Below are 24474 nucleotides of genomic sequence, written 5' to 3' on the forward strand. Positions count from 1 at the left end.
AAAATATTCACTGACGTAGTTACCTGCTGTGGTGCTCTTCAGTCTTTCCTTCTGACATAGGTTGCTGTCAAGTAAAATTTCCCTTCTGGCTGAAGAATTCCTTTTCACACTTTTTATAGTTCAGATCTACTGTTTGTAATAATTTATAAAAATTATTTGTGAAATAATTTGTAGGCATATTATCTCAGCATTTGAATTCTTTATCTCTCATCGTCTTCATTTTTGAAGGATATCGTTGCTTATAGAATTTTAGAGATGTGTTGGTTTGTTTTCACCACTTTAAAGATGCCATTTCATTGTCTTTTCAATGGCCTCCATTGTTTATCATGGAAATTTGTTTATCCCTTTTATAATTGTTCCCTTGAATTCTTCCTGCTTGGAGTTTTCTGATTCTTGGACCTGTAAGTTGATATCTTTTATCAATTTTGAATCATTTTTAGCCATAATCTTCAAATATTTTTCTTCTACTTTCCTTTCTTTCTGGGTCTTTAGGTATACGTTAGGCTATTTGATATTGTCCCACAGATCTTGTAAGTTCTGTCCTTTTTTTTCTTTCCTTTACTTTATCTCTTTATTTCCAGTTGGATTTCTTTTAACCTGTTTTCAAGGTTACTGATTCTTTTCTCTGGTATGACCTGCCTGCTGGAAAGTTCATCAAATGCACTGAAGAATAAAAATCTTGATATTTTTAATCTCTGTTATTTCCATTTGGCTTTTTTTTTTTTTTTTTCTTGCTGCTGAAATTGTAAGTTGATCACCATCTTCTGTGCAAGTTGATTAACTGCTTTTCTCACCAGGTCCTTAAGATGTTTATCTTCGAGTTAATATGAGTCTCTCTCTGATTATTCCAGAATGTAAGCCAGCTCTTTTTTTTTTTACAAGTAAACATGGTTTATTTAGAAAAATGAGACTATTTCAACATTAGAAATTTTTTTTTAATTGTATTTTAAGTTCTGGGGTACATGTGCAGAATGTGCAGTTTGTTACATAGGTATACATGTGGCATAGTGGTTTGCTGCACCCACCAACCCATCATCTACATTAGATATTTCTTCTAATGCTATCCCTTCCCTAGCCCCCCAACCCCAGCCACCCACCAATGGGGTTACATTTTCTTTCTTCTGCATAAGTCACATAACTATGTATTCAATGCTGAACATTGAGTATAAAAGAAAAATAGGATTAACATACTATATGTTAACATATAACATAGAGATTGAAATTAATATTTTTATGGCCAGGAACTAGGCATACCCCTTGTAATGGCTACTACAATGGACATATTAGTCCATCCAATTTGTAGTCGTTAGGTCTGGGCATTAGATATATTCAGTTTACTGCTGATGGAATTGAGGGTAGAATGAGGATTTCCCTTTGACAGGACTGAGATTGGCATATCAAGAAGATATTAGAAATCCCTATTTTACAGCTCTAGTGCCAACTATAAGAGATCTCACTCTATTTTACATCCAGACTCTCAGCTGATTGGACCACTGAGGCATTTTTGTTTTCTAATCCCACCTATCTTTCTTCTGTGTCTCAGGTCGGGGCGGTGGGGGTGGGATGGGTCTGAGACTCCTAGCTGCCCTGCCCCTAGCCAACCTTGAAAAGCAATGGCACTGCATTCACTGAGGGCCTCCTGGGCCTCCAAGAGTTTCCCTCAGGCCTCTGTTGTGCCCTCAGCCTTAAACAGGCCCGGTGGCCCTCATTTCACAGGTGATCTTTTAGCTCTCCTCCCCTCCTTAGCCTTCTGCAAGAGCATTAGAGAAAGACCCAAGAGAGGGAGTTGGTGAGTGAGGCAGAACCTCTTTGTAGCTGGGGTTCCTTGAAGATCTGATTGGTCATGCCTGCTAGGGTGACCGCCCATCTGGTTTGCCCAGGACTTTCTAGTCTTAGCACTTTTAAGTGCTGCATTCTGGGAAACCTTTCTGTCCTAGGCAAACTAAGACCACTGGTTACCCTAATGCTCACACTGTGCCTTTAAAGATTTGTAAAACATTCAGCTGGTTTACCCTTCCTTGTCAACTCAGTTCTAAAGACATTAGGTGGGGCCAAACATGGTAGACATTTGAATGGGGTGGGAGGGACTGGAATGACCCAGAGCAGGATATTAAAGCCCTGGTAAGATGTCCGTGTGGGAGTAGGGCAGTCTGCAGAAATAATCCTAATGATTCAGAGAGCAGTGTATATCTTTCTAGACTATTTCTGTGCATGTAATAATATATTTATAAATGGAATCATATTCAATGAATATTGCTGATCACCTATAATGTGTTAAACACTGAGTTTCATAATGGAGACTTGTTATTGCATAAAATTGACAAGCTTTTTGCCTTCAAGGAGCTTAAAGAGTAATAAATGAGTGTTAAGTAAATGATTTCTAATATCTGCCTGGGGTAAAAATGTTGGTAATAACCCACCCATATTTATTCAATGTGGGTAACAAAACTTATTTCAGTATGCCAAGGAACAGAACATAGAGCTTTCCATGTTGAATGCCAATATCACTCAAGATGTTGATAAGTTGTTAGCCTCCATCAAAAAGATTCTGCAGCCAAACACATTTGGAAGACACTTGAACTATATTGCTCTCCTTGATTCACAATGCATACTAACACTTTGAAAGCCTTGAGAAGTCCTGCAATCAAGAAATATGTTTAACCTTGTTTAACTCAGAATTTTCTCAATTTATTTGTCCACAGCATTCTTTTGTCCACAAAATATCTCTTAATATTTCTGTGAGTGCTATAGTTTTTTGAAACATAGTTTGGGAAATGTTATTAAAGATTGTAACAAATGAAAGGGGAATTTGACACATCTATTTTTTTAATTACAGGAAAATTTTATTTTTATTTTTAACCTAGAGATTTTATTTTTTCTTTTAATTTAAGGAAGTGTTGATGGCGTCTCTGAATCCAAGTTGCAAATCTGTGTTGAACCAACTTCCCAAAAGCTGATGCCAGGCAGCACATTGGTTTTACAGTGTGTTGCTGTTGGAAGCCCTATTCCTCACTACCAGTGGTTCAAAAATGAATTACCATTAACACATGAGACCAAAAAACTATACATGGTAGGAAGCTGATTTTGGGGGCATTTGGGGGAGTTAACATGTATAACAAATGGTACAACTGAAATATATGGTGAACATTAAAACACATATCCTTTCAAATGTTTTAATGTTTTCAATATTTTTATTTAAAGTCCCTTATGATTTCATATTAATTAGCTCATATATCTGCTAAAGTGCTAGAATTCGACTCAGGCTTATATGTAAAATGTCAAATAGTATTGCATGGAACTCAGCACTGTTGAAATCATTGCATCATTTACTTGTTGGTATTTAACCTGGTGAATGTAGCTAACATAACAACGTCTAAAGCCTTCTGAGATGTTATGTTTTGAAGGGCATTTTTAAAACACAAAATGACTTTCTCCAAGCTGTTAGAACTGAAGAAGTGTTTACATGTTCTAATATTGATACAGGTGCCTTATGTGGATTTGGAACACCAAGGAACCTACTGGTGTCATGTATATAATGATCGAGAGAGTCAAGATAGCAAGAAGGTAGAAATCATCATAGGTAAGAAGTATTCCTCGACGTTCTGACAAGTGGACTATAAGATAAGCTATATAAACTGCAACATTTATGCAAAGGAAATTCTACTTTTTACCCCATACTATTTATTGATGTGTTAAGTATTAGAAGTTATATTGTTTATATTGAAATTTGAAAGAATACATACTAAAATCATAATCTAGGTTTACAGAAAGCAAAAAGAACCAGGGAAAAAAAAGCTATTTTATTTAGATCATTTTAGTTAAAGTTTACTTTAAACATATATGATAAATATGTATTCTTTAAAGCTTTAGCTACAAAAAACTTGATTCAGTGGAATCAACTTGGCCAGTGGCTCACACCTGTAATCCAGTTACTTTTGGATGCCAAAGGTGGATGGTTCAGTTGAGCCCAGGAGTTTGAGACGAGCCTGGGCAACATGGTGAGACTCTGTCTCTAATATAAATAAATTAGCTAGGCATAGTGGCATGCACCTGGTCCTAGCTACTTGGGAGGCAAGGTGGGCAGATTGCTTCAGGCTGGGAGGTAGAATTATAAATAATAATAAAAGAAAAATATTTTTAATAAAACATTTTTAAAAACAAACATACAGCTATAAAGGAAAGAAAGATTATTAATCAGCAGTCCCCATTATTAACTGCATAAATTGGGAATTTATTCTATTTCAGCTTAATATATTTGTAGTTATTGTTCATAGTAGGAGGTATTGATGCATGTGTTGGTTTGTCAACATAGCTCTATGATATTAATCTCTATTTGCTTTATGGCTGCCCTTCTTAAGATCATGAATTACAATATATTCAAATTTGTTTTTTCTGAAACAAGGAAGAACAAATGAGGCAGTGGAGTGCACTGAAGGTAGTGTAATTCTTTGGTTTGAAACCAGATCTCCTGCATGCTAGTTGCTCTTGGGATTGGTGGAGTGCTCTTAGCTTACTGAGTGCAGTGATGGAAAAAATACTAGCTGTAAGAAATGATTTTGATGGAAGAATATTGTATTTTAATCTTTGAAGTTTTATAAATAGACAGACATGATTGACACACTATTACAATAACTAATCTTCAGTTGACTTTCTATTAATATTACATATAAGAACAAAGTTCCTGCATTATGTCTTTTGAGTAGTGAACATTTGCAATTAATTGTTAATGTTAATTTTTATCTACATAAAATTTGTAAAAAAGATAGGTGGCTATATGATCATGGATATGTTTTAGATTATTTTTTCTCTCCTTTAGCCATGATTAGATGCTCTCAAATGAAATTTAGTTTTTATAAAAGCTTCAAGAGAGATTTATTGTTTAACATATGTTTTAGCAAATATTAAATATTCTGTTTCAATATAAAATTAATCAGGATTTTTTTGAAGCTACAAGACTGTAGATTAACCTGTCATGTCACCTTTACCATAATATGTAAAGAGAACTAAAAATCTATTTCAACATAAACTTTTAATTTGTTTTAATTAGCCAAAGCATTGTACTTCAATTGTAATGAGTAAATATTAAAACTTGGATCATCTTTCCTTAGTGTGATGTCACATTGTTTTGCAAAATTAGGTTTGTGGATGGCAAAGTATTTTTTTCAATTTCTGCCTCTTTGTTACGTAACTTTAGGCTCCACTTGGGTAAAGTAAGGAAATAATGTTAAATTTTATGTTTTCTGATTTTCCTGTCCTTCATGTCTCTATGGTATCAATTTGGAATACTATAATTACTGTTTTCATTCTAAAATAGTTGCAAACAAGAATTCTCTCTTGTAAGGGAGTTCTAATCCCATGATCTGTTAACCCTGTTTGAGGGAAAGAAGCCATGTGAAGAAATCCTAATCAAACGCCTCTTCCTCTCTTAATCCTTTTTGCCTAATGCATGGTTTTTAAAACTTCCTAACATTGCAAACCTTTAAGAATAAATATAAGCTAGCACTGCTGTTTGGCTCCAGGGTGATGCATGTGAATTATCACCTTGCTGTGCTGCTTCTATACCTGCAGTATTCTCTCTAATTTTTGCAGTAGCAAGCATACTATTAAATAATAATTTTCAAATAACTATTTAGAACACATAGAGATGAAAATCCAGTTATGACATTTCTCCAGAAGTCTCAGATGAAAAAATTAGATCCAGATTTTCTATGAAAGTCCACAAAGTTGAGAATTGCATATGAACAGTATCCTTTATTTCATATATATATATATATATATATATATATATTCTACCTATAGAGCATAAGTGTCCTCTATTTGAGTTTATGTATTTTGGTAAAGATACTTGATCAGACTATTCAGTCATAAAAAAGGAATGAAATTATGTCATTTGCAGCAACATGGATGGAACAGTCATTGTGTTAAGTGAAAATAAGCCAGACACAGAAAGACAAATATCTTATGTTCTCACTTACATATGGGAGCTAAAAAAGTTGATCTCGTGGAGGTAGAGAGTAGATTGAGTCTGGGAAGGGCTTGGGGGTGGTTGAAGAGAGTTTGGTTAATAGGTACAGACCTGTAGTTAAAGGGAATAAGTTCTAGTGTTTGATAGCACAGTAGGGTGACTGTACTTAACAATTTACCATGTCTTTCAAAATAGCTAGAAGTGAAATGTTCCCCACACAAAGAAATAAGTGTCTGAGCTGATGGTTATCCTAAGTACCCTGATTTGATCATTATACATTTTATGCATGTGTCAAAATATCATATGTATCCTATAAATATGTACAATTATTATGTATGAAAGAAAAAATTCAATCAGGATGAGGGTTGGGGATTGAATAGGTGGATTTTTTGGGGGGACAGTGGAACTATTCTGTATGATAGTGATTAATATATACAAATTTTAAACAATCATTTAGGAGGTCAGAGGAGGGGGACTCAAGATGGAATACAGACTATGAGAAAAGAACCTAACTGTATTGCAAATGTATGATACAGCCTCGCTGAAGAGGGGTGAAAGCATGGTGCTGCTGACCTAAGTAACTAACTGGGAATAAGTTGAGTCTAATACTGAAGGCAAAAGAAATTACACATAATCCATCTGCTGATTCAGACCTTCTTTAGTTGATTTTATGTCACATACAAGAATAAAGTTTATACATAAAAAAATTTATGAATAGTATAACATTTCTAATTTGTTAATGTTAATTTTTTATCTTCATAAAACTTTAAAGAAATAGATGGCTGTGTCATTGCTTATTTTACCCATCTGTTGGCCATGATAAGATGTCCCATGGGGGTACAGGTTAATTCTCAAACCACTGTTATTCCCAAAAACACCTTATACCTTGAGAAACTATGAGTCTAACCATGAGAAAAACATCAGATAAATCTGTTGAGTGACATTCTGCAAAATACCTAACAGTTACTCCTCAAAACTGTCAATGTCATCACAGACAAGGAACACCTGAGCAAGTGTCACAACCAAGAAGATGCAAGCCTCCGGAGACACAAGCAAATGTAGTGTGATACCCTGAATGGAGCCCTTGAGCAAAAAAGACCATTAATGGTTCACTGGTTTTGACAAATACACTATTCTAGCATAAGACGTGACAAATACACCATGCTAACATAAGATGTTAATAGAGAAACCAGATGTGGGGTATATAGGAACTCTCTCAGCACTACCTCCACAGTAGTTCTGCAAACCTTAAAATGTTCTAAAATTAAAAGTTTACTTAAAAAAAGATCATTTGAGATTACTGGTTTTATTTGCCTGGAATATCTAAAACTATGAATAAATTATGAAAGAGCCTAGTTTTTGTCACTTCATGAAAATTTAGAAGTCCTAAATGATAAGCACAGCAATAATTAATATTCTTTGCTATTCAGTATTTGCATGGCTTCTTCATTTATTTTGAAAAGCTGTAAATTGATAAAACATAACATGATTCACTGGCTCAAAACTACTTCTTTGATTAGTCTTAGGCATTTAGATTACTTAATTTATTTTCTCTTATTTTGTTTTAGATGAATTAAATAATCTTGGTCATCCTGGTGAGTAATACAAACATTTTAGTTTTAGATTTTTAAGTTGTTGAATATGGTAAAGATACCATAGGTACTCTTTTGCTATAGTAATACTAGTAACTTTTTTCTCTTTATTGAAATGATATAATTTAAGGTTGGAATTAACTACTTACATGAAGTACAGTTTCATACAGGTGGTACATTAAAAATATTTTAGGTTATAAAAACTAAGGGTAGAAAAGAAGTCTTTGAAGTAACAAAACCTCAATGTATTTTTCGTCATTTTGTATTTCTGCTTATATCATAACAAGGAAGTTAATGGGGGAAGTACATGATCTTTAATCTGAAAGCAGGAAGCCGTGTTTGACAGAGTGTTGGGGTAACACTTCTGAACTCATCAGACCCCTGGGACCTTTTTCTCAGTTCCTCGGTCACAGAGCGTATCTGAGCTAGTTGGGTGGGTGCCTATATCTGAAGTAAGAAGTATGTTTGTGGGGATCGTTGACACCGTACAGGTGGGTTGATCAGTAACCATTTCTTAATGAGTGACAATTGGCAAGAGTATGCATAACTCTGTAGGCTAATGTTAATCAGAACAGATTTCTGAACAAGTTAAGCCTTCAACTGAGATAAAAGGCATATCAACAGTGTGAACTACATGAAGACATGGGATATCAACATAGTGTAGGCTTTTTGAAAGACAGTGATGGAACCTGCGGATGGATCGAAAATAAAACCTTTCAGGAGTCGACTAAAAAGGTGGTTATGTCATTTAATATTTGTAGAAAGCCCTGTTACTTCTCTACTTAGTTCTCATTATTTTAGCATCGTTACTAGTTTACTTAGTGTCATATTCATACTGCATTAGCAAACATCTTATTGTGAATGCCATTGGGCTGTACTGACTGTATGTAAGCAAATTAGACACAGCAGAAAGTCCCCATTACCTGTGCATCATTCTCCTTGTGGTATCCTCAAATTCAAACAAAGCATCGGTGAGACCTGCTTCAAGTAGGTCTTGAACTGTCAAAAACCATCCTAGTAATTGTTTCTCTTGGTCTGGATAGAATCCCCTTTCCTAACTTAGTCTATTAATTCTTGCTGTCCTTTAATGAACGTTATGAAAAGTCATTTCAGAAAAACTTTTGTAAATAGCCACCACTAAGATTCTAAAATTTCCATGGCCTTTTCTTTGATTTTCTCCTTATTTCCCACAATTCAGGAAGTATCAAAACTTTAGATTTAAAAGAAGAATGTTGTAGAGGGAAAGCTTTTAACAGACCTCAGTGGCATTTATTTTACCAAAAGTACAAAGTTATCTCTCAACAGTAGTGGACACACAACTGATGATACATCTTTCCCTACTTGGTGCTCTAGGTCGGGGGAGGGATCTTATTTTATGTATAGTAGATGGTGAAAGTGTAGAATCCAGAATAAGACTCCCTAAGTTAGTATCCAGATTTGCTGCTTACTAGCTTAATAACTTTGGCCAAGTGACTTTAATCTCTCTCTGCCTTAATTTCCCTATATATATATAATGGGGTTAATAATAGTATGCACCTCATAGGGTAGAGTGAGGTTTCATTATAAAGCATGTAGAACAGTACCAGCTAAGGCATCAGGAAATGGTAACTACTGCTACGTCTTATTGTGAACACCACCATCAATTTTTTCCATTCAAGAGTGTTTTTATTAAAAATTTGAAGGTTAGAAACTATATTCTGTAAACAATGCTACTGATATTATATACTTTTCATATATCTTTAACTCTGGAAATATTTATACCATGGACAATAGCATCTTACATGTTTTGCTTTTTTATCTTTGTATAGATAATAAAGAGCAAACAACTGACCAGCCTTTGGGTGAGTAGAGCTTTAAAATGCATGATGATAGTATAATTATTGTGTTTAACCCCAGAAGGAATTTAAGACATTTTCATTTGATTTTTTTTAAACAAATATTTTAAACAAATAACTTTGGGACCAAATGTTTTATCTTTTGTATCTGTAAAAGGTTTAGAAGAGAAGGCTTTAAAATGATTACAAATTCCGTTTCTAGGGCCAAGTCAACTTCTATGGAGTGATTTGTGTGTTTCTCACAACATGCAAACATGCGTACAAAAAGAAACCTGTACATGCCACGTGGTTAGCATAGAGGAAGAAGTGGTTGGTGCTATTTCTTGGTAAGAGATAGAAATCACAAGGGCTGCAGTAGCTTTAGAGTTTGCTTCCCTATCTTCTCCAAAGGGAAGAGAAAAGAATTTAGAATAAAATGTAAATGAACAGTTGCATTTAAGGAATGCCTGAGACAAGAAAACGTAAGGGAGAAAACTTTAGCAATAAAAGTTTAACAGATTAACATTTAAAGATGATAAAAATAGCTAACATCTTGATGGTGGTAGAAGCCAGATAAAATATGTCTAATATTTGTCCATTGAATTCAGCTACTGAAGAAGTGATTGTTGGCTTTGAGTGAAGTGTTGAAAGGCCTAATATGTGTCAGTATGGAGTTATGCTGGGAATTTAAACATGGATACAATGTATAAAATACTAGAAAAAGAATGATTTAGAAGTGAGTAAATGAAGACAGTACATGTTAATTTGTTGGAAAGAAAGGGTGATTTGAAATTAATTAGATAGGGCATATATTCAAAGTGTTTTAGTAGGAGGGGAAAACGTGAGGATATTTACATTTGAAAAGGACGTATCTGTTGAGACTGTAGGTTAGAGTGATCCATCAAAAGAGGACAATTTATAGAGCAAGTTCCTGGAAGAGATGGTAGGGATTTGGGCCAAGGTTGAAAACAAGAGACGTTGTCTTTAATCAGAATGTTGAAACCTCTTTTGAGATTAGAAAGAGATTGGTGAACAAATAGATTTATTGGAAAGCTGAAGACATTTTTAGTCTATGGCTTTTGTTTCTAGGTAATTAGGCATAGTAATATGCTTAAAAGAGTGAGGAAAAAAGAGTAAGGTTTAATATAGAACTTACGCAATGGAAGAGGCTTAGAAGCTGAAGAAAATGGAAGCAAGGTTGACCAGTCTGATCTACAAGTGAATGTGTATTGAGAGAGTCCAACTGAGACTTTTAAAAATTAAGAATTTATAATGATTTAGATCAGTTGCATGTGTTTTTCGTTTTGTTTTGTTTTTTAGCAGAATTCAGCTTTAAAATAGAGAAGATGGGCTGGGCGTAGTGGTACACGCCTATAATCCCAGCTACTTGGGAAGCTGAGACATGAGACTCACTTGAACCCAGGAGGCAAAGTTGCAGTGAGCCAAGATCGTGCCACTGCACTCCAGCCTGCGTGAACAGAGTGAGACCTTGTCTCCAAAAAATAAAAAAAAAGCCTTGAAAAAGTTAATAAACTAGGAGAAAATGAAGGAGTCAGATTTTTAAAGTTCACCAAGTTAGAAGAGTAGTAGAACGAGTAGTAGAGGGCAAATCTGTTAAAAGCATAGGAAGTTGTTACGATTACAGAAAGGAAATACATTATTTTAGTTTTCAGAGGTGGAGCAGCTTAGGTTGATGCAAAGTCCAAGCCATGCTCTTGGAATCAGGAGGCACTGAAGGGGAAGGTGCTTGATGTTGATGAGGACAAGGGACTGTGAATTATTACCTTAAAAAACCTGCTATGAGGTCCAGGTGCAGTGGCTCATGCCTGCAATCCCAACACTTTGGGAGGCCGAAGGGGGTGGATCACCTGAGGTGAGGAGTTTGAGACAAGCCTGGCCAATATGGTGAAACCCTGACTCTACTAAAAACAGAAAAAAAATTAGCCACGTGTGGTGGCACGCAGCTGTACTCCCAGCTACTCCGGAGGCTGAGGCAGGGGAATTGCTTAAACCCGGGAGGCGGCAGTTCTGGTGAGCAGAGATCACACCACTGCACTCCAGCTTGGACAACAGAGCAAGACTCTGTCTCAAAAAAAAAAAAAAAAAAAAAAGACTCCTAAGTTTTATTCATAGTGGTAAGTTTTCATGTATTCCAGCTTCATGATCTTTTCTTTAGATCTCCAGACCTCACTGATTAAGAAATACCTACTAAAATAGTGTTCTGAACAAAGGCATAGTCATCGTATTCTGTAGTGAGGAGCATACATATGTCTTAGGTACACAAAATGACAAGATTCAAATGTAACTGGATTAGTTGTTGAAGTTGGTTTAATCACAAGTATGCATTTAGTAGTAATATTAATAAACTGTTTTCACCTAGAAAAATGTATAATTTAACCCTGAGTTGTAGATATCTTTCCTCATTTTTAGTAGATGAAAATTTAAAACTCTGTTTAATAAAATTTGTTCAGGATCTTATAATTTAGTAGTTGAGACAGGATTGAAAACCAGATGTCTCTCATTCCAGAGCTTTTGTTAGCTCCATTATGCCAGGTATTCTTTCTCAAACACGTCCCAATTGAAAGAATAACAAGATAAATGGAATATCAGGTCAACTTCCATCATTGAAGTCCACCAAACATTTATCTAATGTTTCATCTGTGCTTTATGACAGGCATTCCCCACCCCCAGGCTGTGGACCACTACGGGGCCATGGCCTGTTAGGACCAAGACACAGAGCAGGAGGCGAGTGAGCAAACATTACTGCCCGAGCTCTGCCTTCTGTCAGATCAGCAGCTGATTCTCATAGGAGCGTGAAACCTGTTGTGCACTCTTCAGGAGAATCTAACTAATGCCTGATGATCTGAGATGGAACAATTTCATCTCAAAAGCACCCCTCCCCTGACACCGTTCATGGAAAAATTGTCTTCCACAGAACTGGTCCCTGGTGTGCCAGAAAGCCTGGGGACCACTGCTTACTGAAGTAAGAGAACAAGCCTTGGTTTGTGAATTCAAGGCCTTGGGATACTAACAGGAGATGGACATTAAATAATACAGTACATGATATATGCCTGGTAAAAATATGTAAAGAATCTAGAAATTGTTCATGGAAGATGGTGATGAGATTCGTCTAGCAGAGTCAGTTTACCTAAGAGGCAAAGTGAAGGTGAGGATTTTCAGGGATGAATTGGGAGATCTCAAGGGGATAAAATGAAAATGCGTGTTTAAGGCAGTTAGGATGAGTGTTCAGAAATGAAGGAGATGGTAAAAAGGGTGAAGACATGGTGAGGATGGAGGCATGAAATAGATGGTGCGTGTGAGGAGCAAATAGTTCAGTATTGCTGGAAGGTAGAAAATAGGGAAGGAGCTGTACTAGTAATGTAGTTATCTATTGCTGAATAACATTGCAAAATTTACTAGCTTAAGAACAGCATCAGTTTTATTATCTCTCGGTTCTGTGGGTTGGACTGGGTTTAGCAGGTGGTGGTTCTGCTGGTCTTTCTTGAGGTCTCTTACACAGTTGCAGTCAGATGTGGCTGGGACTGCAGCATTCAAGATGGCTTCGCTTACATCCCTGGCACCTTAGTGGGGATTGGTGAAAGACTGTGAAGACTATGAAAAATTTCTCTCTCTCTCCCCTCCTTTCTCTCTCTCTCTCCCCCCCCCCTTGTCTGTCTGTCTCTCTGTCCTCCCTTCCCCTCCCACCCCCACAAACTTCTTTCTCTTCCTTTCTCTCTCCCTCTTTCCCTCGGTTCCTTCTCTCTTCCTGAGTGGTTCTCCATGTAGCTGCTTTTTCTATGTCGTGGCTGGATCTCTAAAGTGGAAACTGTCAGAGATTCTTATTTAGACCCTGAACTGGCAGAGTGTCCCACATCTTATGTTGCTCAAAGAAAGTCACAATACAGCCCACATTCACAGGTAGGGGTGACTGTACTACACAAGGGCAAGAATACTGTGGTTTGTTGGGGGCCACCTGTTACCACAGCTGGAAAGGTCGGCATGGAGTAGAATGTGAATGGCCTTGGATGCCCAACTACATCAGCAGTCTAACCCCCAGCCACTGCTTCCCTAGTCCTCTACCTTCCAGCAATACCCAGCTATCTGTTCCTCACCCACACCAACAGACTGGGACTTGATTTTGTAGGACATGGAGAGCCACTAAGAGATTCAATACATGAGATTTTTAAAACACATACTTAATAGCATTTACCACATGCCAGGTCCTTTTCTAGGTGCTTCTAAATATTAACTCATTTTAGATAAGTAGTATAATAATTAGAATTATTAGACACGGGATTAATGATATAATACTGTACCAGTTTTTGAAGAATATATTACCTTAAGCTTTGGAAGATGTTGAGGATCATGAGTTAAAATGTCTTTCTGAAGTGGCTTCATTACTCTTTTGCTTAATCCACTGGCATTTTTGTTTCATTTTTTCAACAAATGATTTTGTTCAAGAAGTTGTAGGTGGTTCTTACGGTAAACGTTTTTCTACAGAAAAACTTTCATTTATGTTATCACTTGATAACCATTACAAATTGCTTTATATTTGCTGTCTTGAAGCATTTTTTATTTCTCACTCTTACCTCCTCAAATTCAAGTTTTGTTTGTTTCTGTGTCATGTCTTTGAAGTCTGATTTTTCCTCTGCCTTTCTACTACCTCTCGATCTTACATCTACCCCAGTTCACCCATCACCCAGGAATTGTTTATCAAGTAGATTGTACAGGTAAGACTGACTGACTCACCATCTTTTCACCATTAAAGTCAAGGAAATGCTCTAAGACATCTTAGGAACTAGCTATTAAAAATTATCATTGGAGAAAAATTTTAGAAGTGTTATGGACAGTTATCAATACATATATTTTAAGACCTGTAGTTGACAAATTGTTGAACCCTTCCATTCTGTAAACTGTACCAAGTGTTCTTTCCCAAATAGATAACAAAACCCGTGAATAAAGATTTCATAGCAGCAAAAACATCCCATGATGCTTAGTTTGGCAGTTAATTTTATTTTCCTAAAGACCCAGTGATTTCTTTTCTTATATACTTATAGTTGTTTTCTACCAATAAGAATCTATGATGTATATAATTAATGGAAAAAATGGAATGATTTACAAGCATTTTACCATCTCAGTAACCTTGGTAACCTCTTGCTGTAAACCTGTGATTTGGGCTATAATGATGTAAACCAGAGACAATGCGTTTTCTCATTTCCCCTTCAGAAGATTGATCTGATTCTGTCACTCTGTTGAGGTTGTGTCTGGATTCTAATAGCGCTGATGGACTCAGGAAAAATGTGCTATGGAATAGCCGGCTAACAGTCTTGCTATAGTGGGTATTTCAGTGTAAGAATACTATTTTATTTTAAAAGAAACTTTAGAAAAGAAATACAAGTGATGTTAAGTTTTACGCTGCTTCCTATTGAAATCCATGCTGAGTATTCTCAGCTTTTCCAATGAATTAAAAATGTGGCTTAAGTATCATTTCACTTTTGTGTATAGTCATAAGACTGGGCAGTTTACTAGAAATTTCTGAATATGTTCATATAAAGATGACATGATGTAAAATTATTGAGGCTTTTAACAAAGTAGAGTTTTTTGTCCTTTGAAAGAGTCACATTCTTCTAAGTTGATGCTGGTTTTTAACACTAGGTTTAAGTGTTCTATAGAAAGAAAAGAAATTACACCAAAGAGATTTTTGGTGAAGTAATCATCTCAATGATATGAAACATCTGAAATTATATACTGTATACATCAAGTCAGCAATGTGATTATTCATGCCTGTTTCAACTTCATAAGAGTAGTGTTCATAATAACTTACAATAAAACTACTTAGCAGCACTTTGTGGCTGGGGTTGGCCTGAGTCAGAGGGGGTGGCCTGCAGTTCTACCCAGGCAGCTCTTCAGCCAGTTGGCTGGTGCTGCAGGTACTCTCGTCACCCTGTCTGTCTGCTCCCTGGCATTCCCATCACTGCTGCCTACCATGACAGGTGCTACACACGCCTCACTGTCAGCCCTCCAGAAAAAAGCCATCATGGCCTCTTATTGTCATTGATGGTCTTGAGGTTTGGAGGGGTGTGTGTGTTTTTTAATATTTTAATTGTTTTTCCTCTCTTTCATACCAGCAGATCTTGAGTTTTTAACCGTTGACCCCATTTTAGACTATCAAAGAAAGGCACAGTGTTGAAGACCTCATAAGCACTAAGCTGTGTCCAGCCTTCCACACTGTTTTAGATGGGCTACATACCTGGTTAAGCTAGGTGCTCCTCTTTAAGGCATAAGTGTAGATCTTTATTTCCTCTTACGAACAACAAAAAAAAATTGTTTCTGTCAGAATACATTATCTTTGAGCAAAGTCTCAGTGCATTAAGTTAAAAAAAATGAACTTTTAAGGTACTTGTACACAAAATCTTCACATACCCTTGAAATAGCCTCATCTGAGTCAAATGGGGAGTATTTTAAAAAGATGCTAAGAGGAGACAGTAGTACATCCACATGGCGACTGCAGAAACCAAGAATACAGTACTCACCAACTCCTCTCTCTCTTTGGTATTTCCCCTCATTCACTCTGATGTAAATTCTTCCTGTCCCTTTTTTAGCTATTTATCTGGTTTTTAGCCTGTTTCATTCTCAGCAAAACAGAACCTAATTTGATGGAAACCCAATTTCAAATACTCCTCAAGTTTTCTCCAAAATTTCAGTTTGATGTTTTTAGCCTCTTTGTTCCTCAGAGAATATTGGTCTGCTATGTAAGTAGTTCTAAAATGAAGTTGAATAATGAAATCTTACTTGAAATGAAATAATGCAATCTTAAAGCATATTTTTCTAGTATGATACCATTTCCATAGGTTGTATTTTAATCTTTGTATCTTCTTTAAACATCCTCTTTTTTTTTTTTTCCCAAAGCAAAGGACAAGGTTGCCCTTTTGATAGGAAATATGAATTACTGGGAGCACCCCAAGCTCAAAGCTCCTCTGGTGGATGTGTATGAATTAACTAACTTACTGAGACAGCTGGACTTCAAAGTCGTTTCACTGTTAGATCTTACCGAATATGAGATGCGTAATGCCGTGGATGAGTTTTTACTCCTTTTAGACAAAGGAGTATATGGTAAGATATTTATCATGTTTGTTTTTACAATTATCCGTTATTCTTTTCACTATACAAGTTAGGTTAACAGTTGAAAATCAGATAAATAGAAGGTAAACACACTGTTGAATGGAAGAGTTTTATTTTTCTTATTAAAATGATACATTTGATCTTCATTCCATCTGAATAACTAATTAGCTTCATGTCTTTACTTTGTTTCTTGTTTTGTCAAAACATATTGTTCTTATTAGAATTCTTACCTGTCTTTTGTGATTTTTTTTTTTTTATTGATAGAGCCACAGTATAGTAAAGCTTGATGACTACATAGCAAAATTTACATTCATATGTGTAACATACTTTAGTATGTGGAGTTTTCTTTGGGGGGTTAGCATAAAAGGTTCTAGCAGAATGTATATTTTGTATGTTTCCTTTTCCTTTTTTTTTTTTTTTTTTGAGACGGAGTTTCGCTCTTGTTACCCAGGCTGGAGTTCAATGGCATGATCTCAGCTCACCGCAACCGTCGCCTCCTGGGTTCAAGCAATTCTCCTGCCTCAGCCTCCTGAGTAGGTGGGACTACAGGCGCACGCCACCATGCCCAGCTAATTTTTGTATTTTTGGTAGAGACGGGGTTTCACCCTGTTGACCAGGATGGTCTCGATCTCTTGACCTCATGATCCACCCACCTCAGCCTCCCAAAGTGCTGGGTTTATAGGCGTGAGCCACTGCTCCCGGCCTCCTTTTCCTAACTCTTGCATGGCATTTTCTAGTCTTTTAGTGGGAAATAGAATTTAACAAGGAAATGTTGGTGGATAGGGCATATAAAAACAATTTATAAATGAAAGTTCTATACAGATATGCTTAGAAATGTACCTCTACAAAAATTCTAACAGTAAATATTTAATGGTTTTTTTCCCATCCTTTCACTCAAATATGTTAAGAACACTACATATATGGTAAAGAATTTCAAAGAGACAGTGTGCTGTCAGTAGCAAATCATTTCTTGGGTGATTTATGGATTTTCGTATGGGAAGGCCAGCTGTCGAGCTCCTCTGAACCATGTTTTACAGGATTGTGCTTCCATGACATTGTGCAATAACATCGGACTGCCAGGGGAGTGACATTTCCAGGCCTGTTGTTGGGCATGCAAGTGATAAACACGGAGTGCCGATTTGGCTTCTGTATCTTTCCAGTTATTTTTTTTTAATAATTTCTGAATTTATTCTTATTATTTGTAAGTTTGATATAAGGCAAGTTTGGTTAGAATTTTTAATGGTTCTCAAAGTAGAATTTCTCATGGAACAAAAGTTTTTTTTTTTTTTTTTTTTTTTTTTTTTAAGATTTATCACACTGTTGTATAAGGGATGGGGAAAAGTCTTAAAATCTTACCAATGAGTTTTATTCTCTAAATAATGAGGATTTAGAGAAAGGCAAATGAAGTTAACAAGGTAAACACCTCAAATGTGAGATTTCAGCCATTATGCTGGTGTGTTCATATAACTTTGCTTATAAGTGTATGAAATGATGACTATTGGTTGAATTCATCCATTTTTCTTACGAAAATATGAAAGAATACACTATCCAAATATGCCGCTTTGGTAACTGGCTTATACAGGTTGAGTATGTCTAATCTGAAAATCCAAAGTCTGAAACTTTTTGAGTGCCACCATGATCCCACAAGTGGAAAATTTTACACCTTATGTCATGAGGAATTGCAGTTAAAACTTCGTATCATGCACAAAATTATTTAAAATATTGTATAAAATTACCTTCAGTCTACGTGTATAAGGTGAATATGAAACAAATGAAGCCGGGCATGGTGGCTCATGTCTGTAATCTCAGCACTTTGGGAGGCCAAGGCGGGTGGATCACTTGAGCCCAGGAGTTTGAGACCAGCCTGGGCAGCATGGTGACACCCCATCTCTACTAAAAACACAAAAATTGGGCTGGAAGCAGTGGCTCACACCTGTAATCCCAGCACTTTGGGAGGCCAAGGTGGGCAAATCACCTGAGGTCAGGAGTTCGAGACCAGCCTGTCCAACATGGTAAAACCCCATCTCTACTAAAAATGTATGGTGGCAGGTACCTGTAATAGTAGTTCCTTGGGAGGATGAGGCAGGAGAATGGCTTGCAGTAAGCTGAAACCACGTCCCTCCATTCACTTCTGGCTGGATGAGAGAGTTCGTGTCCAAAAAAAAAAAAAAAAAATTAGCTGGGCGTTGGGGTGTGTGCCTGTAATCCCAGATACTCAGGAGGCTGAGACATGAGAATTGCTTAAACCCAGGAGGCGGAGGTTGCAGTGAACCAAGATTGTGTTTCTGCACTCCAGCCCAGGTGACGGAGTGAGACTTGGTCTCTCAGTCTGAAAAAAAAAAAAAAAAAAAAAAAAAAAGAAACGTAAGGCTGGGCACAGTGGCTCATGCCTATAATCCCAGCACTTTGGGAGTCCGAGGTGGGCAGATCACAAGGTCAGGAGATCGAGATCATCCTAGCCAACATGGTAAAACCCTGTCTCTGCTAAAAATACAAAAATTAAGTGGGCATGGTGGCATGTGCATGTAATCCCAGCTACTTGAGAGGCTGAGGCAGGAGAATCACTTGAACCAGGGAGTCAGAGATTGCAGTGAGCTGAGATCGTACCACTGCATTCCAGCCTGCAGACAGAGCAAGACTCTGTCTCAAAAAAAAGGAAAAAAATAAACACAAAAGAAATTTGTGTTTAGACTTGGGTGGCATCCCCAAGATACCTCACTATGTATATGTAAATATTCCAAAATTTGAAGAAGAAAAAAATCTGAAACACTGCTGGTCCCAAGTCTTTCAGATAAAGGAACTCAATCTATATTTTCAAGCTGGCATCAGGTGTGTTGTTTGTTTTTATATTATACAATTAATCTCAGCTTTTAAGGTGCCTACGTGACGTAAATTAGCAAAAGGCTTCCAAAACTTCACTAGAAGTATGAGGTGTAAAAAAAATACCAATTTAGATTTCTGGATTGGTGAAATATTTAAAGATTGACAGCATTATATGAAGAATTATTACCTTGGTTGTTTATTCTTGTTTCTTACTGATATTTTCACCTTGGCTTTTAAACCCTTTGTTTGGCTTTTAAAACCAAATCCTGTGGCCAGGGCATGGTGGCTCACACCTGTAATCCCAGTAATTTAGGAGGTTGAGGCAGACAGATGACCTGAGGTCAGGAGTTTAAGACCAGCCTGGCCAACATGATAGTAAAACCCCATCTCTACTAAAAATACAAAAATTAGCCCAGCGTGGTGGTGGGTGCCTGTAATCCCAGCTACTCAGGAGGCTGAGGCAGGAGAATCACTCAAACCTGGGAGGGAGAGGTTACAATGAGCCGAGATCGCACCACTGCACTCCAGCCTGGGCAACAGAGTGAGACTGTGTCTCAAAAATACAAAAACAAATTCTTTAGTTGACCCTGTGAAGTAGAGAACCAGAAATATTAAAACTTGTGACAAGATTACAGTTTGGGATGAAGCTTTGCCCCAATATAAAAACATCATCTTGGAGTACAAAATAAAGAGGCATGTTAAAGCAAAATGTCAGCTTAAGAAAGCTAGAAAACTTTTAAATCCTACTGATTCATGTCTTAACAGGGTGGCTGCATTATATTTTGAAGTATTGTTAATTTTCCAAACATCAGACACATCTACACTAAATGTAAGTGTGGTAGAGACTTGAGGGTTTAGGGCTTGTCATTAAGAAACCTTTAGTTTTTCTTTTGGACTATGCCTTTACCTCTAGTTGATACTCCCAGGAGACGCAGTACTTGAGGGCTGTGAGGGAAAATGGAAGGCAGAGTTAACAGGAATTTCAGCACGAACAGCTTTAGATATGGAGAACAGAGGAACTTGAGTTCGTGCCTTTTTATGTTATATTGCCATGCAGGTTTGTCGAAGAAATAAAAATTGCAACAGAACAGAAAATAATTCCATTTTAAACATATGTAAACATAAAAAACAGGAACCAAAACCAGAAGTAACTGACTGACACTACATGTCCTTACAGCTATATAAAGAAAAAGATTTCTAGTTACATTGTATAGATGGCTAGGATAAAGAGTAACCCTTTGGCCTGATGTATCCCCCAATGCCTTTCTGTTTTCATTGCTTGCCGCATCTTAGCTGTGCTTTTGTGCAGAAGAACATTAAAGGAGTCTATTCAGAATATGGCAGAAGTGTTATGCAGCCTGCAGTGGAGCAGTTGTTCAGTTCACAAAGCTCAGTGGTTAAGCAGTGGGCCTTAGAGTAGCTAGCCTTGGTTTGAAGCTTTGGCTTTCTGCTGATTAGTTGTTGACCGTGGTTCTTTAACTTTTCTAAGCCAAAAGGAATCTACAAAATGGATAGAACTAAATTAATGAGATTTTACAGGATAAAATAATTATCCCTGTGCCTGGCACATGAAAAATGCTCAAAGTATTGTACCTGTTATTATTGTCATTTCCTGTCAGTTTATTAAAGAAATTCAAGCACCTTTTCATCTTTAGGTTGCAGATTTCGACTAGGTAGCATTATACTTGAGGCCTCAATTAGAGAAACCCGGCTTTAATCAGTTTCTGTATATTAAGGGTCTACCTAAGGTGGGTGTGTGTGTGTGTGTGTGTGTGTGTGTTTTTGGAGGAAAAATAGGAGGTGGTTTAAAACTATAGTGTAGCAGAACATTGAAAAACCAGTACACTGACATTTTACATTGTCTGAGAGTAAAGTTACCTAAAAAGCCAGCAGTAGATTTTAGAGACAGTATCATCTAGCACAGTGGTGAGGCTGGCCTGCATCCGTATTTTGGTTCTGTCACTTACTAGGCATTTCAGTTTAGGTGAGCTTTTAAACCTCTTCATGTCTCACTTTTCCCATCTGTAAAAGAGGAAAGTTAATATTACCTGCCTTGTCATGAGGATTGTGTAGGGCAGTATAACCCGTGAGCTTTCTTGGAATCGTGCCTGGTACATAATCAGTGCTGTGTAAGCCTGCTGGGGTGGCTCATCAACCACTCACTGTGCTAGGTGGAGCGCGTGTTCACTTGAGTGGAAAAGTTTTTTCATTTAAATGATTATTTTCTCTGTAGACAAAAGTAAATACCTGTGACTGTATTCTTGAATCATGCTCCCAAGAAATAAAACTCCCCAAAGATCCAACTTGCTGAATTATATTTCTAACAATGTTATATTTCTACAATGTTATTGACATTTGTAAAAAAAAAAAAAAAAAAAAAAAAAAAACCTATTTTCTTCTCTATTCTTGATTAATGGGATAGTTAATTAAATAAGCAGTGCTAGCTAGGATGGAGTTTTTTTTTTTTAAAAAAAATGATTTGAGCCAGGCACAGTGGCTCACACCTATAACCCTAACACTCTGGGAAACTAAGGTGGGAGGGTTGCTTGAGCCCAGGAGTTCGAGACCAGCCTAGACAATACAGTGAGACTTCACCTCTACAAAAAAATTTAAAAATTAGCCACACATGGTGGCACATGCCTGTGGTCCCAGCTACTTGGGAGGCTAAGGTGGGAGGATAGCTTGAGCCTGGGAGGTCGAAGCTGCAGTGAACCATGATCACACTGCTGCACTCCAGTCTGGGTAACAGAGCAAGACCCTGTCTCAAATAAATAATAAAAAAATTTTAATGATTTGGACTAGTTTATTTTACACAGAAGTACTTAATTCCCCTGAATATAATTTGGTTGCAGACTTCAATACAAAATAGTTATACTTTTCATAAGACATTTTAGGAAAGAGAAAAAAAATATTTTGGTGTTAAATGCCGTAATTTTATTCAGCAGTGGCAGGGCTGGGCATGTGGCATTAATGTCAGGGAACAACATTCAGCTTTTCCCTGGATGAATGGAAACTAAGGCTTCTCCGCATTTATATCATCACCCAATCAAGTCTTGGTAAAGCCAGATACGTTACCAGACACGAGGGAGCCAGCACCCAGGCTTGCTGGTCAGCTGTTTCGAAGCAATACCAGTTGTTGAAATGACACCATTTCTACTGAAAGTCAGACCCCTGAAAAGAGAACTCCAGATCAGACACTGTCTTGATTGGTTTGCATTAATTTAATGCAATTCAGTAAGTATTTACTGAGTTCTTCCTGTTACATCCATAGTCCAGATAAGGAGAATGCATGCTATGTACTAAGGGAAATAATAGTGCATAAAGATAATGATCTGTCCCCCTAAGAAAATTATACTCCCTTACTACTATGAGAAAAAACACTACATATGGAGTTGAAACATACATCAACTGTGATTTTAAGCAAATCATTTAATCTATATAATTTTTTCTATAAGAGTGGAAAGTATTTAAAGCTGTTATATAGATTAAAATTAGATTGTGTGTATGAAAGTCCTTTGAAAACCAAGAAAATGTTATACGGGTTATCTCTAATCTAAAAATCCAAAACACTTCTGGTCCCAAACATTTCAGGTAAGAGATACTCAGACTGTACAAATGTAAAAGATGAGTGTCATTATGATGATTTCTTATCAGAAAAACTAAGTAGACTTAGGACTCTACGATATCAGGAAAAGCCAGTATGTGATTGTCAGAAAGTGCTGCTACAGCATTTCAAGGTAGGGATTGAAGTGTGTTAGAAAGCCACAAACCAAGTAGAAAGTTGCCAAGGATTCTGAACTTTGGAAATAACCCCTGAGGACTGGTTATGGTTTGGGTAGATAGAAAATAGATAGAGTGACTTGAGCAATGTTGTGGAGGTTAAAAATAAGTTTATCTTGCTCTTGAAGCAGTAAAGAGCCTGATGGAAAATAGAGTTATATTTTGAATACTTGAGTATAAATTGTACTCTTTTTAAAGTGTGTAATTTAATGATTTCAGTACGTTCACAAAGTTGGATATCAGTCATCACTACCTAACTTCAGAAGATTTCCATCACCCCAAAAAGAAACAGGGGTATCCATTAGCAGTCGCTCCCATTCCTCCTTACTGCAGCCCCTGGCAACCATAAATCTATTTTGTTTCTGTGGATTTGCCTATTCTGGACATTCATATAAATGGAATCACCCAATATGTGGCCTTTTATGTCTGGCTTCTTTCCCTTTGCATAATGTTTTCAAAGTTCATTTATATTGTAGCATGAACTAGAACTTCATTATTTTAGGACTAGATAATATTACATTATATGATTCCACTATATTTTATCCATTTATCATCTCAGATATTTTTGGACATTATGAATAATACTGCTATGAACGTTTGTATACACATTCTTATGTGGACATAGTTTCCAGTTTTCTTCACTGTGTACCTGGGAGTGAAACTACGGGGTCATATGGCAGTTTTATATTTAACTTTTTGAGGAACTACGAGAGTCTTTCCAAAGTTCCTACACCATTTTACATTTGTGCCACCAGAAATGAATGAGGGTTCCAATTTCTCTACATCCTTGCCAACACTTGTTCTTGTCAGTCTTTTTTATTGTAGCCATTCTGGTGAGTGTGAAATGGCTTGGATTTGCATCTCACTAGTGGCTAATGATGTTGAGCATCTTTTCATATACATATTTGTCATTTGTATATCCTCTTTGGAGAAGCATCAGATCCTTTGACTAGTTTTAAATCGAGTCATTAGTCTTTTTATTGATTAGTGGAAGAGTTCTTTATTCTGGATACAAGCTTTCCTTAGCAGATAAATGATTTGCAAATATTTTCTCCTTGTGTGGGTTGTCTTTTCACTTACCAGATCTTCTTGGTTTGTTAAAATAAATCCATTCCTTTGGTCATTATTTTTAAAACCCTATCTGTGCACTCCTTTTTAAAATTTCCTATGTGTGCACTCTTATTTTCATTCATAGCAGTAATGTAGTTTCTTGCTAGGCTAGTCTCTTTTCTGCTAGCTTTCATTCCAGGTCCATTCCATGTTTATTTCTGTTCTCCTGCCCATAATCTACATTGCTCTCTCTCTCTGCCTTTCTAAATTCTAGCCATTCTCTCCCTTCAGACCATCCCCTGTTGTTTCACTTCATATTGATACTCCT

General features: G+C 36.7%; 1 protein-coding gene across 5 annotated transcripts in view; it reads left to right on the forward strand.

Moving 5' to 3' along the window:
* MALT1 (MALT1 paracaspase) overlaps window positions 1-24474 on the forward strand; it is a 79491-nt gene that overhangs the window by 34101 nt on the left and 20916 nt on the right. For 2 of the 5 annotated variants that reach the window (XM_032293603.1, XM_032293605.1), the window contains exons 5-10: window positions 2892-3070; window positions 3484-3580; window positions 4403-4435; window positions 7534-7560; window positions 9366-9398; window positions 16281-16484. In XM_032293603.1, the coding sequence (XP_032149494.1) occupies window positions 2892-3070; window positions 3484-3580; window positions 4403-4435; window positions 7534-7560; window positions 9366-9398; window positions 16281-16484 (573 nt within the window). The remainder of the gene's footprint in view (window positions 1-2891; window positions 3071-3483; window positions 3581-4402; window positions 4436-7533; window positions 7561-9365; window positions 9399-16280; window positions 16485-24474) is intronic. The other 3 variants (XM_032293606.1, XM_032293604.1, XM_032293607.1) reach the window with 3 other exon arrangements.

The sequence above is a fragment of the Sapajus apella genome, unplaced genomic scaffold (assembly GCF_009761245.1).
Source record: "Sapajus apella isolate SASKATOON/1434 unplaced genomic scaffold, GSC_monkey_1.0 scaffold30, whole genome shotgun sequence".
NCBI lineage: Eukaryota > Metazoa > Chordata > Mammalia > Primates > Cebidae > Sapajus > Sapajus apella.